Source organism: Parasteatoda tepidariorum, chromosome 2, assembly GCF_982258835.1.
Source record: "Parasteatoda tepidariorum strain Cologne lab strain chromosome 2, Ptep-v5.0, whole genome shotgun sequence".
Taxonomy (NCBI): Eukaryota; Metazoa; Arthropoda; class Arachnida; order Araneae; family Theridiidae; genus Parasteatoda; species Parasteatoda tepidariorum.
This window is the reverse complement of record NC_141756.1, coordinates 124217051-124234221: the sequence shown is the minus strand read 5'-3', so window position 1 is coordinate 124234221 and position 17171 is coordinate 124217051. Positions and strand designations below refer to the sequence as shown.

General features: G+C 29.1%; 1 protein-coding gene across 1 annotated transcript in view; it reads left to right on the top strand.

The window, feature by feature from the left end:
• Positions 1–17171, top strand: part of LOC107440358 (UBX domain-containing protein 4) — a 64947-nt gene that overhangs the window by 21021 nt on the left and 26755 nt on the right. Inside the window, exons 7-9 of the mRNA XM_043053774.3 lie at positions 7639–7679; positions 11945–11999; positions 12793–12962. Of these exons, the coding sequence (XP_042909708.1) occupies positions 7639–7679; positions 11945–11999; positions 12793–12962 (266 nt within the window). The remainder of the gene's footprint in view (positions 1–7638; positions 7680–11944; positions 12000–12792; positions 12963–17171) is intronic.

Sequence of the window (17171 nt, the reverse complement as noted above, 5' to 3'; positions counted from 1 at the left end):
ACTAATGTATATAAACTGCTATTATATGTGCATACGCAAGTACATTGTATGAACATACATTTTGAATCTACACCTTTGTACTTGTTTTGCATGTACACATATACGTACGCATTTGTGCGTGCATGTAACTACGTATGTATATTTTTACATACACACATATACAATGAATAAATCTATTCATTATTCGGGAAGATTTTGAATAATTATTCATCATTCATTTTTCTGAATGACAAATGCCCATCTCTGTCCCCTGAGCCATCATGGCTCTAAAAATAGATCTACACACAAGATAGATCTCACAGAAAAGTACAAAATTTATCTACCCTGTCTTGTATTTCATCTCTGAAAGTTAACAATAAAATGAAACAGCATAAAAACAGACAGACCGTAATAGCTTCGATTCGATGGACTTTCTTCAGTGTCTAAACATCGAACTTTATTCTACCCTATCTTCATTTTCATCTTCTCTAACTAATTTATTTTAAGTCCTTTATGTGTAGTAATATAACAGCAACATTAAAGTCATCGGTATAGGTCGCCGAAAAATCTAATTTTTAGATTGGAAATTTACTCCCCCTCCTAATTTCACAAGAGTTCCAATGTTCCAAATCTAAATTTGTAGCAAAATCCGTACTCCTGGTATTCTATTAAAATATAAAGTGTTTTTATTCTGTTCTTTAAAAATTATGATGTTCTTTCAAAAAATGAAGGAAAGAACATCACTTCTAGAGCTAATTATCTTTTGAACTTCTGTGATTTCAGAGTTTTTTTTAAATTTATTTATTTTTTATTTTATCAGTTTAATATTCGAGTTTAGTTTTTTTATAATACACTTACTTTAAAGAAGAAGTAAAACAGCTTTAAATAACTACATATATCTGACAGTATTTAGTTATTTTCTTTTGTATTTTTTTCAGCTATTTTATTGCTTCAACTCTTTTTCCAGTTTTTTAAGTTTACAATCAATAAATATGAAGATGCATAGTATAACAGTTTTGGTTATACCTATCATTTTACTTAATGTTATTATAATGCTTTTTTAAATTTATTGTTGTATTTATGTCAGAGAAAATAGTAGCTTCGGTAAGTCATGAAAAATTCTTGGATTTATTCATGGAAAGTTATGGATTTTAAAATCTAAAATGTATCAGATATCCTGTTTAGAGCTTCCATAATCTCATAGATCAATCATAGATGATTTTCCGGAAGCAGAAAGCTCTCAAAACTGTAATGTACGTCGCAGAACAAACAAAGTCCTGTGGAACAATTTGTATCTTGAATAAGTGACAGCGTTTTCTCCGCAAACCTACCTTGTCTTGCAGAACAATCCCCAACTCTAATCTGATACATTCTTCTGTAGACCATAATGACCTGAGGGTTTAAAAGCTTCCCCTCAAAATATAACTGAACTTTTCCTCCCACCTTATTCATCACCCCTTCAGATCATGGGTATATGAATATCAGTACCCGGAAGACTTCATTGCGCATTATCATCTTATCCTCATTTCAAATGTAGAATGAACTGTAAAAATACAAAGAGTGCATCACAAATGTATGGCCAGGAAAGTATGTTTCAAAGAGTGACTTCAAAAGACTAAGCTGCGTCTTAAATAATTCTCAGCTTTCTATCTCAGATGCAATGCAAATCACATTGATTCCATGTTGGAGCAGATATTTCGAACGTTGTTAATGTAATTAAACTCTTCTTTGACCACTTGCTCTTTCCCAGGAATGATATTGCTTTAGACATTTGACACCCAGCACAAATTTCAGCTCTCCCATATCTTTGCCATTCTGAGGAGGAAATTAATGAAATACCTTTGGGCTATAAAATTTTTATAAAATGGGTGTATCAGTTTTTAGCAGGAGAAATCGATCACAATTTTTATCAAGAGAGCTTCTAAAGCAAGCCGTAAAAGAATTAAATTCAGAGATTTCCAATTTCATAAAGTTTATGACTTTTATATTTTCCATTCCCATTTCAGAAGCAATTTGTGAATCGTTGGGATCCACGGTTGACAAAATTGTTTCTAAAAGACCAAATGCTTTCGATGAAGATGAAGAAGTTGTTGGAACAACAGACCAGCGAATGTTTGTGTTTGCAAATGGTGCACCATCTGGGAACTCGTCCCTTCGAAAGATTTTTAAGGCAGCCCTTATTTTAATGTTCAAACCCTCGTATCATAGGCATTTTATTAATAATTCATCATCGTCACTAACAAAATTTTGTACTTCAAAAGTGATTGAAAAAGTAACAAATCAAGAATGCTTGCCTTGGTTTAAGAAATAATGTAGTGTATCTGTGTACGATCCTGTATTTTAATAAATTAAAATATAGTATTTCAACGTAAAGTTAACTTTTTTTTCCGCTGTAAAATTCTTGCAGAACATTTGTATAAATTAATAAGTCCTGTTGCAGAACATTTGAAAATATTCTGCTTATGGGGATGTTTGCTACTTGTCATAATTGTGCTGTTCAAAGCAAGAACTTCTATCTAGAAGTTTTTTTTAATCCCTCTCTAAATTAAATGTTTTCTATGAATTGCTGGGTTGTTTTAATAATTTGATTCAGATCAAACTGAACTGTTATATACTACCAAGCTTTATTGTGCAAAAGTGTGCTGATTAAAAGTTTTGAAAGTTCAAAGCATCAAACTCAAAAACAATCTTTTAATTAAGGCTTCTTTATCTTGTAACTTCTTTAAAATTATATATTTAAAAAAAAATCTTGTTAGAAATGAGGTACATTTATTAAAAGTTAATTCAACAATACAAATAATATAAATTTGTTTAAATTTAATGCAGGGGTCTGTCTAGGCTTTTATGAGAGGTACCTATTTTGTGAAATTTTAGACATAATTTGTGAAAAAAAAATTATATTAAAAGATCAAGACAAAAATATGGTAAATTTTTATATATTTTTCCCTATATATTAAAAAATAATTTTGCTATTCAGGGGTCTGTCCAGGCCGAATTTACTACCGTTTAGCGGTACCTTCACAAATTCAATTTTAGGTGAAACGGTAGTTTCACAAATTCAACTTTAATAAAAACGGTAGTTTCACAAAATACTTTTTCTTAAAATTTTATTTTTGTATCCCTTAAGAAACGATAAATCTATATTTTTACCATGTTTTTGTATTGATTTTGTAATATAATTTTTAATTTTTCACAAATTATGTCTAAATTTTCACAAAATAGGTACCTTTCAGAAAAACCTAGACAGACCCCTGCTATTGTAAAATTTTGGGCTTAAAGTTGTATCCAAATTGAAAAATTCAAAAAGATCATTGTCCAATGTTAAATTTCAACTGGAATTTTAAGAAAAAGACATGCATTTAACAGTACTTGCACTAAGAGTTATTTTCATTATGAGAACGTTTCCCACCATGTCATATTGAAAAAAATTTCACTGAGAAAAATTTTTTCATGTAAAAAATAAAGGTCTGTTTGATTAAATTAAGAACAATGTTCAAATATTTAGAATAAAATTCGAATTTCAACTGAGAGAGAGAGAGAGAGAGTGCCTCGGCTTTAAAAAAAAAAACACTGCGAAGAAAAAAGCTCGCTAGAATAAGCTTTAAGTAACCGTTTAGACTTACCATACCACCCTATCTGACCTATTCGCATATGCGGAATTACCCAGGGATTTATCGTTTCATATGAGGATACAAAAACAAAATTTTAAGAGGCGAGGTGGAGAATCTTAGAACTTGCTTCCTTAAAAGTATTTTGTGAAACTACCGTTTTTTCTAAAGTTGGATTTGTAAAGGTACTGCTAAACAGTAGTAAATTTGCTCTGGTCAAATCCTTGTAATGAAGCCTGCGGACTTTAGAGAACTTGATATGAAATATTTGCAGAAACAAAATACATTCAACGCATACATTACAACTTTGAAATATGTGAATTGATGATGAATGCTCCTTCTGCATTAATTTTTTATATATAAAAATTTATGGATTCTAAAGGATAAAATTTATAATACAGATTTTCGATACTTTAATAAAATTTCTGCGTTGATGTTTTTGTGTTCCAAAAATAAAAAGGAATTAGTAAGTTAATGTCTGGATAGATATCTCAAAGTTGGGATATTATGGGTTACAACTAAGCAATCGACAACTATAATGGGTTACAATAAAATTATATTAACAAATTGATTATTGAATGTCTGATCGAAAAACTTTTAATGTTGTAATTTTTACACACTCATATGCTAATAGGTTATCAAGCTAAAAAGGAAACATAATTTCAGTCTTTAAATAATTTACATTATATGTCGTAGGGTAATTGTAAAATCTGGCTCTTTGCGAACTGCGCATTCGATGATAGCAGTAAAGTCATAAATTTGATGGAAAAAATTGTGTTTTACTGAGTGATTTTTCCTACCAAAAAGAAATATATATACCCCCTAAATCCTAAAAAATAAAAAAGGGAATTCCTGTATTTTTTTATTCGATTACAGTAATTTCCATTAGATAAGTTGCCTAACAAATTAGAATTATATTAAATCCAAGTAATATAAGCAACAGGAGAGATTATGACTGTAAAAAACAGATTACCACGTTAGCTGCCAGATCATGAGTCATCGCGTGACTACAGTTTGCATCAATAAAACTGATTAGGTGATAGCATATTATCATCCAAGCATAAAATATGTTTCCTCTTGACAATAGCATCTACAATTCTGTGACATAACATTGCTTCAGGTTACTGCTTGAGTTATAAAACCAATTTCTCTCTTTTGCTATAAGATAAAACAACATTCTCTCTCCTATTCTTTGCCGATTTACTCCTCCTCAACTACAAAATGACTCTTGATTTGAATTTACTCTCTCAGTGGCGCGACAGCCCATAGAGGGCCAAGGCCTACTGTGCCCATCTCAGTTTTCTTGACCTTGGGCTCTGGGGTGCAGGAGCAGATGTTCCGGTCAGGTGGTCAGCCGAACGCGAAACCCCCAGTGTTTAGTTCCCAAGCATGCTTGGTACTCATTTATCGACCCACTGAAGGGATGAAAGGCTGAGTCAACCTTGCCCGGCCCGAGGATCGAACCAGGGACCTGTGGCACGACAGCGCGAAGCGCTACCGCTCAGCCACCGGGCGATTTGAATTTGCATTCTATAAAATAATTTTATTTATAGTAAATTTATATTTTGATTTAAAGTTTTGTCAAATTGAAAATAAAAAATTTTTTTAATGGGAAAAAATCGATTAAAGTTTTGTCAAGACTTGCCTTAGGTTAAGAATTTTGAAATTTGGCTAATTTACTGGCTAATAATGTGAAATCCTTAGCACGGCTCAGCTATCATTTTTTCAGGCTTATTGCAGGGAGTTCATGCATTGCCATGGTGCATAGCGTTTTTAAAAAGCACTTAAAGGTGCTTAATTTTCCCTTTTCGAAAATAACTTTTTTTTCCCTTGTCGATTTTCGCTAGGCATTATGCAACAGCTTGCTTTTCACATTGTTCTATTCAACGTTTTCACAAATCATTTAATCACGATCCATTTCTGCTTACCGTCAGCCCGCAATGTATGATAGCACCCCAATCATATTACATGTTTGATGAAATACCTGGGAGTTCGCATGTGCTTTTACTGAGCTGGGTTCGGTGTGATTATTGCACTCTCTCGCGCAACTCTGATGCATTTTGTAAGATATTCTCAATTTCAGGTTTCCTTTTCCACCCTCGGATATCGAACTAAAGAATCTCTGGTTCATTTTATTAATGGCTAATATAATAAAGAAAAGTTTTCTTTGTCAGAAACTACTTATTTTATCATGAATTGAAAATTATTTTGTACTTTGTTAATGTATATAGTGCTTAAAAATATCTTTTGAGTGCTTAAAAAGTACTTAAAAGGTGATTATTTTTTGTTCAAAGATTTGGCTACGCACCTTGGTTGCAAAGAGGTTTGTAGAAAATCAAATTACCCTATGACCTATGTAGAAATAAAATGTTTATTATCTCATCACTTTACTTGATAAATTTGTATTCTGAGAATGAATGATTTCAATAAAATGGAAGTATTTTAAGCATGCACATTTTTTATTTTACATATTATCTTCTAAACAAATGTCTCAACAAAGCTTACAGCATACAATTTAGGAAAAATGATAAATTGTTTAGAGCTACTAGTTTCAAGAAAGGCTATTAATGTATATTATATTGTATAGTTATTAATTATTTTGTAACAAAATTCATTCAATCACAGCTTTTTTGAGTGAAGGGCCACTTGTATAACAGATGGACCAGTAAAAGATTGCAGACAATTTTATTGATATTATTTGAACATCAGGGTCTCTATTTCTCCTATTTATTAGTCTCAAAAATAATATAGTTATATGAAATTAAATACACACGTTACTTGAAACTACAAATGCAAAACCAAAGATTTAAAAAAAAAATATCAATATACTTTTTGAACTAAAATTTAAAAAAAATAATAGATTTTAATTACATATGCCTAATGTAATACAAATGTTTATTATTTGTTGTAAATTAAACTTGACAGTAAAAATAGCCGCTAATGTTTATAAAATAAACGTGAATTTTTTTTTTTTTTAGTGAGTAATATAAACCAAAATTAAATGGAAACTTTCTCATGGTTTTAAGAAAATCCTGCTATTCCTATAATTAACAAAATTATTTTAGAAATTGAATTTAAAACAATATTATTAGCAAGGCAAAAGATTCAAAATTTAATAAATTATAAGAAATTTTATTGAAGTGTTACATATATATGTATGTATAAACATTCTTTCTTTTTGCTGGGTTTGGTGAGATTATTGCACTCTCATGTGCAACTCTGCTGTATTTTGCAAGACATTCTCAATTTCAGGCTTTATTTTTCACCCTCTGATATCAAACTGAAGAATCTCTTGAACAATTTATAATGGCTTATATAATCAAGAAAAAAAGTTCTTTTTGTCAGAAACTAGTTATTTTTATCATGATCATGTAAGGTCTTAAAAAAATTTTTGCATTTTGTTAATGTATAGGGTGATTAAAAATATTTTTTGAGTATTTAAAATGTGCTTATTTTTGTTGAAAGATTTGGTTATGCACCCTGTTAATGAAACCATATAAGAACACTTTTATAATAACATATTGTCCGATAATAATATGTAACTGTAAAAGTGTCCTTATATTTTATTAATTCGGATGCCTAATTTTAATATATTTTCTTATTCATAATTGTAATGACAATTTTTTTTTTATGTATTATCACTAGGAAACAAAAATCTTAAATGCTAATTACTAGAAAAATAAACTTTGAGCATGTAATATTGGAAATATTAAATTTGCTCATAAATATTTAAAATTAAGGAAGAGAGTCTTAAAAGTGAGTAATTTACATACGTTTGGGGCTGTTGTTTTTTCTACTTATCGAGTGTTGGTTTCTGGTTTTTAGAGTTCTCAACCACACAACATTAAAAAATATATTTTCTTCATTAATCTAATTCCTAGTCAATATTTTTTTTTTTACCCTAATAAAATTTACACTTCATGATATTCAAAAATTATGTCCTTGTATAATATTCAATGCATCTATGTGGTGACCTGTGTAAGTCACTTGTCTTCGTTGTTCCAATAAATGATTTTTTTTTATGATTTATGAAATATTCTTTCCTTTCTAGCCATCAGACACTAACCAGTCATTGGAGGATAAAGTTGAGAGGTATATTAAATTATTTATTTTAATATTTTTCCTTCATTTAGGTTAAGTAAATAAATTTTAGTTTACACATTCATAATAATTGTATGATAGTTAAACACTCATTTCACAAAATCTGCTTAATATTTTCCTCTTTTATTTCCTTGAAGAGTAAAAGCAATAATGATGATTATTGTAACAATTTTCTAAAATTAGAAAAAATTTTGCTAGTCAAAAAGTATCCTAACATTTTATTATAGTGATGTAAAAAAGTGTATTGTAAGCAATAAAATGAATCATATTAAGGATGAAAATTCTAGGTGTCAAAGAAAGACTCAAAATTGGACCTTTTTTCCCTTTTTTAATGAACGTTTAACTAAATAGAGAATAATAAAAAAAAAAAGAAATTTCTCTGTGAAAGTAGTTTACTTGGAGAAACTGAGGTTCAAATATCTGTAGTTTAACTGTAGATAATAGATTACAATACTTCTTTAAATAATAAAAGTATTTTTTCTTAAAAATTTTAATAATTGCAGCTATGGATTCTAATGAAATTAAAATTATTGATTTTTTTTTTTAAATACAGTAAAACCTTGGTACAACAATATTTTGGGAACCAAATAAATATATTGTTGTAGCTGGATATATTGTTATATCGAGGGCCTACATACATTTGTGACACAATAAGATTTTTTTTAAAACAATGTTTTTTGGTTAATGGCGGGCACTTGGCTCTATTTCTCATTGGCTTCAGAAATGCCAGAATTGCTACTCTCTTAACATTACCCTGTGAGCACCTGTGGCTAAGCCACGGCGGTGGAGTAGCATCGCCCACGTCATAGAATCACGGACTCGTTTATAGGGCGAGTTACAATCACACAGAAGAAAGGACATTGTACACACAGAGAGAGAAGGAAACACCAGGACTGCCATTGGAGACTAAAAAGGCGACTAAAACGACTATTTTAAAGCAATAGCAACTATGGCGACTATTTTAGTAGAAATATGAGTAAAAACAACTAATTTGCAATGATTTGCGTAAAATCTGCGAATTTTTTAAGCCAAAGCGACTAAAGTGAAGAATAGCTTCATGAGCTTCCCCCATTTTTTTGCCATGGTTTCGTTTTATCCTAACTTAATTATTTCTCACTGTTTGATGCCAAAAGTATGACAGACTTATTTAACCAATCAGACTGATGGTATTGGAATTCGCACTACGTGAATGCTGCCCCAGTCCTGCTTCAGAATGCTAATGTAATATCTCTGAGGATTAAGTTTTTTCCCCTCTTTTTAGTTTGAACGAATTAGAAAAATTGTCTTTAATTACACAAAATGTGTTGTTAATTTTTTTAGAGCTATTTAGAATAGAAAAAAAGGTACATGGTGATATTCGTTTTGTCTAGTTGCGATCGTAATTTTTTTGATAAGCTTTAAAATTTGGAAATGTGTCGGTTATGAAAAATAAACAAAATAAAATGGAATTAAATTGCAATATTTATTATTATTATTTTTTAATGTCTAAACTAAGCAGCTGCAAATTAGAACCGAGAAAGGAAATTCAAGTTTCAAATTCAACTGTTCTGTAACAGATAAAAATAAAACTCCCTGTTTTTATGCATAGTGTGAAAGAATATATTGTTGGCAAATCCACAAATAAATGTAGATTTTTTAAAGAATATGAGTATCTAACTGCATGTTTTTTTAACTTTATGCTATTACGGCACAAATAATTAAAATTATGTTAGAGGAGGATATGATGTTAGCAACTATTTTATATATCTTGGACAGGGTTGGCAGGTTTTTGACATGTTACAGTTTTTGACGGTTTAAACCATGGTTTAAACCGTCATGTTAAAAACCTCACTGTCAAAAATGTCAAAAACCTATATTCATATGTGAAATTTAATTAATACATAAAATTTATATATTTTTTATAAAGGATAGTGTTTCTAAATATGTTCTAGAAAAAATAAATTTAAAATTTTGAAGAAACACTTATATTTTGAATAGTAACCAAAATCTTGTACTTTTGAAAACTCACATCTTTTGTAATATTTCATTTTCATGTGATATTACAGAAAAATTTTCAAAACTAGTTATGTGCTACCGTATGCTACTTCCATCATTTTCATTTTGATTGTGTAGTGTGATGCATGTTCTAATTATATATTTTCTTGGCAAACTTCAGTTTCTGACGGGTTTTTGATGGTTTAAACCAGTATTATACCCTTGTCATGTCAAAAACCACTTTTTGATGTTAAAAACTCAACCCTGATCTTGGAGACTTTTTTTCATATATGATGCAACTAAAGCAACTATTTTTCTTGTTTTCATCCAGTGGCAGCCTTGAAACACCCATGCTCTGAGCAGGATTCGAACCCGCAGACATCAGCTCTGCAGTCAGGCACGCTAACCACTCGGCCACCTGGTCGACTTTTAATGTTATTTATGTATTAACTATAAATAGATTTATCCATTATATGAAAAATTAATTTGCTGTGTGTTAATTATGGTTAAATATTAAAGTTAATTTAAATAAGAAAATAAGATCATAAAGACACCTGAAAACCGTTTTTATTGAAAATAGTCCAATATTTTTGCTTGTTTATTCATCTTTTTTACTGTTAAGTCAACCAACAAAGTATGCATTGAATCCAAAGCATGAAAGTGATTTTCGTTTGTGAACGGTGCTCCACCCACCCCTATGGAAAAAATTCTTTTTTATGTGATGCATGTGGTCATTTGTCATTCACGATCAGCTTTTAACATGAAGGAAATTAAATCAGATAGGAATGTTACATCTGTAACTTCTTAAGAGATAAGTGAGGCAATTCTAAGAAAAGAAGCTTTTGGGGGTGGTCAGCAGTGAGTCCTCTCTTGTCAGAAAAAATAGCAAAAGATGATGAAATAAGATTTTTACATTATTTGTAAACCTGTAAACCAATTATAAATAGATAAAATAAGGCTGAAATTTGGAAAAAAAGTGTTCTACAGGGGTTTATTGCTTCAGAGGATATAATATTGAGAGAAGGATAACATTAATTCATATGAAAGTTTGTCGGGACCATGAAACATTATGGTAATAGGGGGAGTTATTGTTGTATCGGATATCCTAGTGGCAAGAGCTCACTGTATATTGAAATTAAGTTTCTAGCTTAGAATGACAAGTTATGAATGATTAAAATTTACATTTGCTGTAATCGTCAATCGAGTTCTCAAGTTATTGCCTCACAAATTTTTTATTGTTGTGAGTTGTTTCCTTTATTCGATAACCTCTATTTTAAATATTGCATGTTGAGATTTTGTTTTTTTTGTCAATACTTTATTTTAAAAGGCACACTTTTCACCCATTAATATCCAAAGTTTTTGTTTTAGGGACTGTCCAAAAAATGCATGAAACACTCACAGAATTATTTTTTTAAGTGAAATTCGGCCTAATTATCTCTGATTTTTTCCTATATTTTCTGAAAGGCTATGTGTTCAGTTGCTAATGTAGTATTATTTTCTTTTATTTCTTTCATTTATTTATTTTTAAGAAAAATTATCATTTATTTATCCTGTTTTTTGTAAAAATTTTTTTAATAGCTGTCTGGAAAACTGTTTAGGGAAATGTGCAAAAGAAAAGTGTCAAAATTGCTTAATTACTTATTAATATACTATACAGTAGGGAACCGATTATCTGGAACGATCGGGACCATCGTTATTCCGGATAACTGATTTTTCCGGTTTTCTGAATCGCTACAAAAAGCCTTTTTTTTAATTGTCAAACCCAACTAAAAAAAAAAAAAAAATGTTGAGAAATAATCTTAAAAAGAAGAAAAAGCGATAAAGTAATACATTAATGATTATTTCTAAAATGATGGTAAGGTAAACATCTTTTAAAAAAGCAAGAAAAATCCTAATATCTTATGAGGAAATAAATTTTTTTTTTAAAAATGGCAGGAAAATTTATTGAATTTTGTTCTGGTTTTCCGGTTTTCTGATTTCCAGATAAGAGGTTTTGTACTGTATTTTATTTATTATTTTGTATTCAGATAATATTTTTAGAAATGTAACTGCAATTAATTTCTTTTATAAAATCTCTTAAAATGTTTGATTTTGATAGATTTTAAAAATTGTAGAATAGCATCCTAAAATTTTATAAATTTTTCAAATAAAATGAAGTTTTTGGCAGGTTTATTTTATACTTTTTTGTATTATGCACTATTGATTATTTATCTACAAATATTATTTTAAAAAATGGTGATTTAGACATTTATGTGTTAATATTTTTTTTATTACTCTTCCAGGGCAAAGGTTTTGATAGAAGCTCAACGACAAAGCAAAGCTGCTGAGGAAAAAGAGGTAAAATATCAAAATAAAAATGAATAATTTAGTTTCCAACTAATTTAGTGGTTTCTCAAATTTTAAATGCTAAGGTTTAATTTTAAATGCGGAGACATATGAAAAGGAAAGTTTGCACAATTAGCACTTAAATGTTAAGATATATTTTTATTTCAAATTTTTGTTTTTTAAAAAAAATGTTAACATTTATTGTGTTATTAATCTAAGGTCTCATGATTCACAATTTTAAACATCTTATTGTAATTGTACCCTATTTTAATCTTCTCTCTTGCAAAATGTATGAATCTATATGTCAAAAATTTTTAAATCTATATGTTTTTTCTGGGGATATCAGTAATAAAAATAGATGTTCATATTTACAATTTCAAAATTGCTCTAGTAGTGTGGGTGGAAAATCAAGTTTGATATTGGTTTGCTTTAAAAAATATATTGAATGCTCAGATTTTCCCTCTTTTGATTTGATGTATATTTAAGATATTTGACGTTTTGCAAAATTTCTTTGCACCTTGTATACATGTGTGTATATATATATTTATATGTATATTTTGAGGGGAAAATGTAACTGAGCTTCCAATCTTAAGAAAAACCAGAGAATTGAATTATTTGACCTAAGAAATTTAAAAATTTTCATCGCATCAAACATTGCCCAAAGAATTGAAGTGCGGTACATCACTTTTAAAACTAAAAATCAATTAATACATTTCACAGAACTTTTAAGAGTTCTTTTTTTTTTTCTTCCCTACTCTCAATGCTAGATTATATATTTTGTTTGACAAACTTTCAATCATTTTAGAAAGAAAAAAATGATGAAATTGCTCGAAGAAATATGGGTAAAGCCATGCAGCAAGCTAACTTAACTAAAAAAGAAACTGAAATGCAAGAATGGGCTAAAAACCGGGCAAAAGATAAAGAAGAGGAAAGACTGGCTCGAGAAAAAGTCAAAGCTATGATTGCTCAAGATAGGTTAGTTATCAGTGTAAAAATGAAATGTTCTGTGCACAAAATAAAAAAGCAAGACAATTTGAATAACTTTTGATCTAACAATTGGATTTTCATGTACCAGGACTCAATCTTGATGGTTCAAGGGACTGACCTAAAATGTGCCAATCAGTGCAGACTATATTTTAAGTTACCTTATTAGACACAAAAACATTCTTTTTCTGCTCTGAACAAAAACTTACAATTTTCTGCTTTGTTGTGTGAACAATTTTGCTAAATTTAAATTAGCATGATATATAATACATAATATATAGATAAAAACTGCCTTTAAGATTTTAGAATGTAATTTTAAAAAAAACTGAAAACTTTTTAAAGCAATATTTTATTTATAAGTGAAAACGATATTTCTGTTAGAAATATTTGTTACTTTTACTATTAAAAGAATTTTTAAAATTCCAGAGTAGTCTAAAATTTAAATTATCTTCTTTAATCAGGTGATCTATAATTTTTTTAAGCCTTTAGTGAAGAATGAAGCCAAACCCAAACATGTGCAATTGTTTTTTTCTGAAATGTGTTACTTAGCTTAGCTACCATGTTATACTTTGCTTCAATATTTATTTTGTATATAAACTAGTGCAGGGTTCCTACACGGTCAGGAAAACCTTCAAAAGTCAGGCTATTCTAAAATTAAGCTAAAAAGTCAGGATTTTTCTTACATATTCATAAAGTCAGGATTTTTCTTACATATTCATAAAGTCAGGATTTATCTTACATATTCATAAAGTTAGGAAAATAAAAAAAACTATAGTTCATTCAAAGACTGACAGGCAAAAATAAAGTTTCAAGGAAAAATTCTGTCATTCAAAATATGTAATTTCCTCATAATAACATTCCTCTTTCCCTGGTAGAACTTGTCCTGTTAGCAATTTTCCCCCTGTTTATCCAATGATAAGGAATTTTTGATAGGGTTGCTAGGTTTATTGCTCTTTGTGTGAATAACTGGTTTACAGACAATAGTAGCTGAAACAACAGCAGAAAAATCAAAAAAGGAATTTTTACTGTTTTGTGATGCTGCCAAAAAAAAAGAAGAGCAAGAGAGTTTCTTAGAGTTTAATCCACAGCAAAAGAGATTAGATAATTGTTTTCGAAATATTTGCATGTAGAAAAAAAAATGAAAATTTGTGGGAGGTTATAAAAATTGCTCTTATCCTCTCTCATGGTAACGCAGCAGTCGAAGGTTTTTTTTTCAATCAATAAAAGCTTATTGGTTGAAAACCTCAATGAAGACTCTATTATCAGGGTGGCCACCCACCTTGAAAACCTGGAATTATCAGGGAATTTTTTTATACTGGAAATATCAGGGAAATTTGGATAAAAACCTGGAAAAATCAGGGATTTTTAAAGAAAAGCTGGAAATTTTTCTTTGATGATTTTTCAAATTTCACTAATTTAAATTATTTGCTAATTTTCTTAATTTAAATTATTTCATCCATTATACCCACTTTTTTTTAACGGAAATGTATCGCCAAACAGTTGAAATATCATTAACTTAGCGATACTTTGCTTGCATCAAAATTTGCTCCATTGTAGTTCTGTTAAACTAGAATGCCATATAAAATTCTTCCACGGTTGCTAAACAAATGGGAAAATTTTGACCGCTGCGGGAATTTAGGAAAATTTAGGTAAGATTCTGGTGGAACAAGGGATTAGGATATTAGCTTCTGTTCTTAATTTTTTGCCTTGGGCTAAATCCATTTATGGCTCAAGTTTGTTCCGATGCTTTGGTGGTTATTTTTTTTCTCTATTTTGACAAAATGTTTTTGTATTTTTAACTTAATAAAATTCTCCAAAAATTAGTTGGTTATAATTTTATGATAATAGATTTTATATCGCACTCTTTTTCTGAAAGCTTTTCTACTTCTATTCAAAGAAATCTGTGAATTATTTTTTCTGAGCAAACCAACCAATCACACATTTTTTTACAATCACTAACAGCAATGTTTGTCGACAAATTGTTACAATTGTTGCATTAATGCTAATTTTTTCTATTTCATTTTAACCTCTTATAACATATTTTAATTTTAAACAAAAAAGGCTCCTTTGTTGGTCAATATATGATTTTTGATTCAAAATTTTGTGCCAAAACATTAAAAAATAAATAAAAAATCTTGAAAATTGTCAAAATAAATTATTTTTTTCAAGATGATATGTTAAAAAAATAACATTTTGAATAAAATATTTTATAATATAGACACTTTTCTTGTACACATCCTATACTTTATAAGAAAAAAGAAACAAAAACCTGGAAATTTTAAGATTTTCATCTGGAAAACCTGGAAAAATCAGGGAAATTTGAAATCTGATTTGAGTGGCCACCCTGATTATTTCACAAAGGCGTGTGTATGATTATGTTTAATTTATAAATGGAATAAAAAACATAGACATAAATGAAAAAATGCTAGATGCTGTAAAAGGATCTATAACAAGATGGAGACATGCATTAGAAGCCAAAAAAGAAATCGAAAGAATAAAAAAGCTGAAATTTCTAGAAAACGAATAAAAGAAAAGATAGATGATTTGAAATTAAGAAAATCTAAATTGACGAAAACTGCTGCAACAGAACTGGATGTTCTTGATTCAGAAATTGTCAAACAACAAAATATGTTGAGAAATATTGTATAACATAGGAGCCCCAGAGTTTCTCCGGAAGCTTAAAGTTATTACAGAAATAAATTTAAAAATACTGAAAAAAAAGTTCTTTTTGATTTTATTTTTCTCACAAGTTGCATAATTTTTCTATCTGAATTTTTATTTGTATATAATTAACTTTTCTTGACTTTTTTCCCCTTTATATTTCAATATTATCTTTTAAAAGAAAAGTCAGTTTTAAGTGAAATTGTGATTTTTAAAAATTAATATTTTAATGTAACAAATGTTCTAGTATGTTTTAAGAGTAAATATTATTTGAGGATACTGATACATATCTCGCAGATTTGATTAACCCTTTATATCCTGACAACACTCATGCATTTGGTTCCATTTAACATTAAATAAAATAATATTTCCATAATCCAACAGGCTTTCTTGATCTTTTTATTTAAATAGTTTTCGAATCTAACTTCAAAAACACAGTAAAAGTTTAATCTAATCATGATAATTAAAAATATGTTTCACAAGTTTTCTGAAAATATAATTTGGGATATAAAGTGCTATTATGCAATTCCACTTTAATATATAAGTGTTTATCCTATTCAATCTATGATACTTATGACTAAGTAGCATATTATTACTAATTGAAACTGCAATGTTAAAAGTTTTGTTGGAGTGGGAAACGGCGGGTCAGGAATTTTATTGTAAAAGATCAGGAAAAACCTGCAAAAGTCAGGATATTGTTTTCTCAAAATAGTGTAGGAACCCTGTAGTGGTAAACTGCAGTGTAAATCAAAAACCAACGTCGCGATTGATTCTGAGAAAAGTGGCATGACAACTATTTTCCTTCTATTGTTAATGCCAAAATAGAATTTTAAAAAACAGATCAAAAAATTTTATTTATTTATTTTTGCAATGTGTAGAAGATGCCATACAAACGTGCCAAATATATAAAAATCTCAATTTTGAATTTTGTGTCGCTTATGTTGATTTTTCAATTGCACAGAAATATATCCTCATGTTTGTGAAAATTGCAACTCCATGAAGGAATTATGCGAATTGAACCTAACTTGCATGAAATGTATACTGAGATAAGGCATGCATGAAACGAAAATTGACAGATGCTTGTTGTGGATTTAATAGCCATGTTGTCATACTGATCCCATCATAAAGATTCTACATCACCCTTATCTGCGAAAATTCTTCTTCATCGCTATTCAAAGAATTCCATACTTATTAAAAGATTTTGTGATGACATTTAAATCCGCACTGTGTTAAATATCATCTGACTTGTAAAAGATCAACAGAGCCTGTTTTTTGTATGCGTTTTTGATGTGAAATATTTGTAACTCTAGGTGACATTGTAGATTTTATTTTAGAAATTTTCATGATTGATTTTTTTTCTGTGGTTTTCTAGGCTCCAACATACCAGAAACTTGCAAAATATCTCGTAATTAAAAATAAGCTTATACGGTAAACAACTTGCAAAACAAAGATCTGTTTTAGTTCGATGCATGATGGGAAAAAAAATCTATATTAAATTATATTCTTTTAAGAAACTTGATAAAACATCTTTAAATTTTC